Here is a 7,128-nt window from a genome sequence, read left to right on the forward strand (position 1 = left end):
CTATCTGTTTTTTTGCTCTTTCTTTATCTACCTCCTCCAAGTCCACCCCTCCTGTACTTTTCCTTGTCTTATATCATCTTCCTGTTTCCTTGATCTTCTTCTGATCCTGATACGTCTGTTCCTTCTCCAAACCTCCTCTCCTCTGAAGTCGATGGCTTGGAGTTGGTAGATGTGTTTTTGTGATGTTACACCTTTTCCTCCTCACTGCCTTTTTACTTTCGCTTGTCTGTTGGGACGTCCCTTACTCTCCAGCCCCTCATCTCTGTCTCCAATCCTATGACTAACATGAAAAGGTGTTTTATGGATTTGGAAAGTCTTTGGAAGTAAGAGCTGATATTTGAAAATTAGTTGAATTTGAGTTAATTCTATATATTTTTGGATCTTTTGATGGCAGTTTGTAGCTAGAAAAAAAGTGTCCAAAGATGCTTTTAGCAGGTTTTAGCTTTCAGAGGCCCAATTCAGAACATAATTATAAGTAATGAAGAGTAGAAAACCTACACACTGTAACGATAGAGAGAGAGTTAGGCAATGCCATCGATAGAGAACATTTTAATTTATTTAACCCTCCTGTTGTCCTCGAGTCAAGGAAGGAAGGGAGGAAGAAGAAATGAAAAGAGGGAGGAAAGAAGGAAAGGAAGGAGGAAGGAAAGAAGGAAGGAAGGAAAAGAGGGAGGGAGTGAGGAAGGGAGGAAGGAAGAAAGGAAGGGAGGGAGGAAAGGAGGAAGGCAGGAAGGAAGGAGAGAAGGAAGGAAAGGAAGGAGGAAGGAAGAAAAGAAGGACAGAGGAAAGAAGGAAGGGGAGGAAAGAAAGAGACAAGGAGGGAAGAAGGAAAGAAGGACGGAAAGGAGGGAGGAAGGGAGGAAGAAGAAAGGAAGGGAGGAAGAAAGGAGGGAGGGAGGAAGGAAGGGAGGAAGGTGGGGGGGGGAGAAGGAGGGAGGGAGGAAGGAAAGGAAGGACAGAAGGAAGAAAGGGGTATAGAGGAAGGAAAGACGGAAGGGAGGAAAGAGGGGAAGGAAAGAAAGAGAGAAGGAGGGAGGGAGGAAGGACAGACGGAAGGAAGGAAGAAAGGGAGGAACAGTCAAAACAGATGGGGTCAATTTGACCCGGTAGGACGACACGAAGGTTAAAAAAAAAAAAAAAGTTGGTTGCAACAGTTAATTTATGCAACATCAATTTTGCATAAATTAAGACCAACTTGTAGTTTATATAAGCCTGAAATTAAAAAAAAATTATTGATAAATCTTTTGACTTTTATTTCATACCCCCCCCCCCATACCCCCCCACCTCTGCTAGCTCCCACCTCAATCAGTTGACGCCCCCTCCTCCACCTGCCAGAGCCCCCTCTCTCAGCAGACAGTGGTCACGCCCCCCTCTCGTTGTGTTTTACAGAAGGTAGAGATGAGGGAGATGGGGCGGGACGGGTACTCCGACACTGAGCCCTATCACCCAATGGATGGGCATGGGCGGACCCTCTCCATGCCCCGCCTCTCGGCAGACAACCAAGTGAGCACCTTCATCCCACCATCATCACTAGCATCACTATCATCATCATCATCTGTCCATTATTATACCTGTTAGCGGTGAGGACAGTTGAAGTGGATTTAAAAAAGTCTTTCCTTGCATCCTAAAAAAGAGGAGATGAGTCTAAAATAATACAGATATTAAAACATATATCTATTGCGAATTTGAAACATAACATCTGTATTTCCCTTTTTAATACAACTTTGTCTTATCTTGTCTTATTATTTTGATATATACAACAACATTTTATAATATTATCCTGCAGGATTTTATGTTTGGATGCAAAGACGCAAAAAAGACCTTTTCTAAATTCACTTCTGCTTGTCTGGTCTTTCAGTTTGTCTTCCCTCCTTCCCCTTTCACCATCTCCCCACCTCCTCCTCCTCCTCCTCCTGCCTCACTCCACTCCTCTAAAGCAGCTAAACACCCACTCAATGAGATCTCCTCTCTGAGCGGTAAAGCTAAGCAAAGTGTTCTAGATGTATATCCTATAAATATATATCTAGAAGACTTATATAAAAACAACCTTCCAACCTTTATCCTCCTCCCTAAACCATTTCCATTAAATCCTTGGTGTGTCTGTCCTGTGTAAACTGTGGCCAGAGTTAGTGTCACTCGTCTGCGATGAAAAGGAGAAAATACCCCCATAAGTAATATACGTTATTCATTAGGTGTGATGCTAAAGTGTTTCTGTAGCAGTTAAAGCACAAAGTTAAACACGTTGGGCAACTTAAGATCATTAATTGTGTGTGTGTGTGTGTGTGTGTGTGTGTGTGTGTTTTTGTGTGTCAGATAGAGAGAAAGAAGTGTGGTAGAACTTCCTGTGGACGATTTTGCGATCAAAATTTCTTCAGTTTTTGTACTTTTAGCAGCAGATGTTATGCACTTAGAGCGATGGTTCGGCGTAATTTCGACCTAGCGTCATATGTACCATAACATCTATCTAACCAGCACCTCAGCCCAAGAGCCGTCAGCCGAATGGCTTAGTACAGGCACTAATGGGACCAACAGTGTATCTCGTTAATTACCCAGGCGGGGAGTTCTGGTCCTCTGAAATGAGGCCAACGTGGAAGTAACTTAGAGCTGCATTCTATCAAAAGGCCACCAGGGGGCGACCGTCTCTATACAAGTCAATGGAGAATTCACCAACTTCTCACTTGATTTCTAACCTCAGTAAACGTTTTCAAAAAAATGTTTATGGTCTCAATCGCTAGTTTAAAGCCTTCTTCAATGCAGTATGATGTTCATTTGGGACATTTTGGCCTCCCTGATTTTATATTTGACGATAAAGCAGGGTATGCATTAGGGCGTGGCTACGTCCTGATTGACAGGTTGATTGACCAATGTCCTCGAGATCCAGCCCTCGCAACCATAGCAACCTCCCCACTCCGCCCATGCCCATATGAGTAGAATCCACTTTTTTTTTTTCCCAGCATGCACCTGAAATTTTTCAAGATGGCGCTGCCCAGATTCGAAACTATTGGCTTCCGAGCAGCAGTCCACAAACCAATGGGTGACGTCACGGATGTTGCGTCCATTTCTTTTATACAGTCTATGAAATGACCCCACTAATAATGCCTGGATTGTTATCAAACTTCTACAGTACTACAAATAGGCTCTTTACTCATAAATCGATGCATTGGAAAGTTTGTAAGTACACCAGGAGTTTATTAAAATAAACACTTACCTGATGGCTTTTACTCTGCTGCTACTGCTGAAGCTGTAAACATCTCACGAGATCCCGCACAGATCTCTAGATGTGCTCTGTGCGGCATCTCATGATATTTCGAAAAGGGCTGAGGTGCTGATTAGATAGACCTCATGGTGCATATGACGCTAGGTCGAAATTATGCCGAACCATCGCTTTAAGAACGGTGCCAGCTGACTTTTGGGAATTTTGGGTTTAACATATTAGACAATGTCCATATCTGGATGTTAGGATCCTAATTTTACAGATAAACAATGTTTTTTTTTAAAGGTGATGGAGATTAAAGGGACATAGCACGTCCCTGCTTTCATCTCTCAGACTAAAACCAACTTTTATTTTCAGTTGCTCTGTGCTCACTAATTCGTCCCTGCATGCTTTTAAATCTTGAGTTGCAGGTGGATTACTGCTCTGCTTAGTTTCTTTCATGCTGGCTTTGTATTCTCATCATTTATGAACTTGCACAACCTTTTTTTTGTGGTTCTTTTAATTAATTAGTTGCGTTTAAAAAATGTGACAAAAACCAAAAGGTGTGAGGGTTACTGTGAAGCCTCTGGCTGCAGTTACACACATATTCATGCATATAAGCCTGACCATACTCCGACACGTCACCTCATCCAGTCAAGCTGCTCTCACTTTGGTATGTTGGATACTCCACGCTGTGCTTCTGAATGTTCATTTAGAGGATGAGGAAGGACTGTGGTAGAAAGAGAGAGTGTTAGTCTTTATTTCTAGTCATTCTTAAGATTTTCACTTCTTAACAAATCAGATATTGAGTGTAAACTGTATATTGTTTTTACTTTAACCCTTACATACTGTTCTCGGTCTGATTTGACCCATTTTTACATTTGAGAGAAAAAAAAACAACCTTAAGGAAGAAGGAAGGAAGGAAAGGAGGGAGGAAAGAAGGAAGGAGGGAGGAAAGGAAGGGATGGGGGAAGAAGGAAGGAAGGATGAAGGAAGGAAAGGAAGGAGGGAAGGAAAGGAGGGAGGAAAGAGGGAGGGAGGGAGGAAGGAAGGAAGGCGGGAGGAACGAAGGAAGGAGGGAAGGAAGGCGGGAGGAAAGAAAGAGAGAACGAGGTAAGGAAGGAAGGAAAGAAGCAAGGAAGGAAGGGAGGAAAGAAGGAACAAGTCAAAACAGACGGGGTCAACAGGACGACAGGAAGGTTAAAAGGATTAATCACATTAATGACTGATGAGTGTTCATCAATGATTTGTGGTTCCATAATTATATAAATAGAGTTAAACTATGAGAGGATCCTGTGAAACGCCCAAATATGAACAATATGTGAGGGTTAACTTTTAAATCTGAGAAGATATCGAACCGATTATACCAGGTTTATATTAACTTCTTGTATACTCTAAAATATGTAAATACACTCAAAGTGAAGCTGAAAGTTAAAAAAAAGTAGAATCTGATCTCTGATGGGTTTTTTTTATTTTACTGTTGGAAAGGAAACAGTGTGCAGATTCTACTTTATTCTCCTTTTTTAGTTCAGCACCTGTTTAAGAGTTTTTTTTAGATCTTAATTTCCTTTTCTTTTTTTTAAATTTAATCTGTACTGTAAAACAAACACAACAAAAACCTATTATCTCTATCATTCTCCAAATTCTCAAAATCTGCACTCATCTCACTCTTTCTGCATTTATCTTTTTTATTAAGAAGCATAAGCAACCATAAACCTCGCTTACAGCTTATAGCTCTTTTATTTTTTTGGGCAGCATTTCAACAAGTTTTTCCCAGTTTGTCCCAGTTCTTTAAGCTCCACTCATTTGGTCCTCCATGTTCATTTATTTAAAAAACAACAACCTGATACTAGTTTGTTGCCGTGCTACTCCTTTAGTAACTGTCCTGGTCCTGGTCTTGGTGTTTATATATTACATAATAATGAAATAATATAGCAACATAAAGAGCTGTGGGAGTGTCGAAAATGTCCAATGTGTGTATGTGTGTGTGTGTCTGTGTGTGTGTGTGTGTGTGTGTGTGTGTGTGTGTGTGTGTGTGTGTGTGTTTGTCCTATAAGTGTGTGTGTGTGTGTCCGTACACTGTTACTTACTGTCTTCTAACACTGCTCTGCCTTACAGAGAGCTCACGCTGCTTCGGTAAGTGTGTGTATGAGTGTGTGTATATATATATGTGTGTGTGTGTGTGTGTGTGTGTGTGTGTGTGTGTGTGTGTGTGTGTGTGTGTGTGTGTGTGTGTGTGTGTGTGTGTGTACGCACATGCATCTTATATTGTCCTCTCTCGCTCACTGGCGCACCCACCTTGCTCTTATATGTGCGCATTGGCCTTCCTTCAATTAACTGGTTCTCCTTCTCTTTCTCTCTTTCTCTTTCTGTCTTTTCTTCTTCTTCATCACTTATTTCTGTACTTGTTTCTCCTCCCCCTTCCACCTTCCCTTTACTCTCCGTATTTCCCACAACTCTTTTATCCCTCTCCTTCTGTTTTCTCCTTCCCAAAATAATCTCATTATTCTTCCTTTCCTTCTCTCTGTCATTCTTTCTCACTCCTTCTATCCGTGTCTTTGTTTCTGTCTCTGTCTCTGTCTCGTTCTCCTCCGGTCCCGGCAACTGTGCTACGTCGGGCCCTATGCTCTGTTTGTCCGTGTGTGTGTGTGTGTGTGTGTGTGTGTGTGTGTGTGTGTGTGTGTGTGTGTGTGTTGTGTGCTACACTGCTCTGCTCTACGTATCATCTCTGTGTTTGCCTGCTCTGCAGCGGAGGAGACACAGGCCTCGCGGAAATAACCTCAGTGTATGTACCTCTCTCTCTCTCTCTCCCTCTCTCTCTTTCTCTCTCTCTCTCCCTCTCTCTCCCTCTCTCTTTCTGTCTCTCTCTCTCTCTCTCTCTCTCTCTCCCTCTCTCTCTCTCTCTCTCTCTCTCTCTCTCTCTCTCTCTACCACTCTCTCTCTCTCTCTCTCTCTCTCTCTCTCTCTCTTTCTCTGTCTCCCTTTATTCTTCTTTTCTCTCTCAATTATTTCTCAAAGTGATCTGATTTATTTCAGCTTGAGCTGCAGTAGAACTGTTCAGGTGATGACCAAATTCCAATTTTCACCTACAGTTTTGTTCAATTTATCTTCTTTTTTCTGTCATTTTCTTTATCTCCATCCATCCACTACACACAGATCAAGTATTGTACTTTTTTGTGGGTTGTTGAGCCTGTTTTTAAATACATTAATTACTGAAAGGTTCTGACAGGCAAGTGAAACTTTTGTGCAACTTAAACAGACACACAAGAAGCTCTTTTGTTGCATTTCTGAGTGCTCAGAGTGTGTTTGCTGCCCCCTTCTGGACAAACCATGTCTCATTTTAAACATTATTCTGGGGGCTTGTGTTGTTCTTATCAGCAGTAAACACACTTAAAGAATTAGGACTGAAACAGACCTGGTCTAGACCTGGATCTGTCTCATTCATATCTACCAAATTCCAATTTTCACCTATAGTTTTGTTTGTTCCTTCCTTTCCTCCTTTCCTTTCTCCCTCCCTCCTTCCTTCCTTCCTTCCTTCCTTCCGTCCTTCTTTCCTCCATCCTTCATCCCTTCCTCCCTTCCTTCTTTCCTTTCCTCCTTTCCTTCCTTCTTTCTCCCTTCCTGAAACAGACCGTTTTGTCAATTTATCCTCTTTCTTTCTGTCATTTTCTTTATCTCCATCCATCCGGTACACACTCAGATCAAGTATTATACTTTTTGTGAGTTGTTTAGCTTGTTTTACTGAAAGGTTTTGACAGGCAAGTGTAACTTTTGTGTAACTTTTGTGCAACTTAAACATTAACCAGACATAATCTGAGCTGTGCTACTGCAGTGAACCTCGTCCATCTGGTGCTCCCAGCTCTTTTAATCAAGCACCGAGCTGTAATTACCTCTACTGGGATCTACTTTGGTTACTTCTCCCTTTTTCTTTCTGT

The 7,128-nt window shown here is 41.9% G+C and overlaps 1 protein-coding gene across 1 annotated transcript in view; it reads left to right on the forward strand.

Annotated features, from left to right (window-relative positions):
- The window catches only part of cacna1ab (calcium channel, voltage-dependent, P/Q type, alpha 1A subunit, b), a 124,640-nt gene that overhangs the window by 107,213 nt on the left and 10,299 nt on the right, over positions 1 to 7,128 (forward strand). Inside the window, exon 43 of the mRNA XM_053339471.1 lies at positions 1,390 to 1,503. Within this exon, the coding sequence (XP_053195446.1) occupies positions 1,390 to 1,503 (114 nt within the window). The remainder of the gene's footprint in view (positions 1 to 1,389; positions 1,504 to 7,128) is intronic.

The sequence above is a fragment of the Scomber japonicus genome, chromosome 2 (assembly GCF_027409825.1).
Source record: "Scomber japonicus isolate fScoJap1 chromosome 2, fScoJap1.pri, whole genome shotgun sequence".
Lineage (NCBI taxonomy): Eukaryota > Metazoa > Chordata > Actinopteri > Scombriformes > Scombridae > Scomber > Scomber japonicus.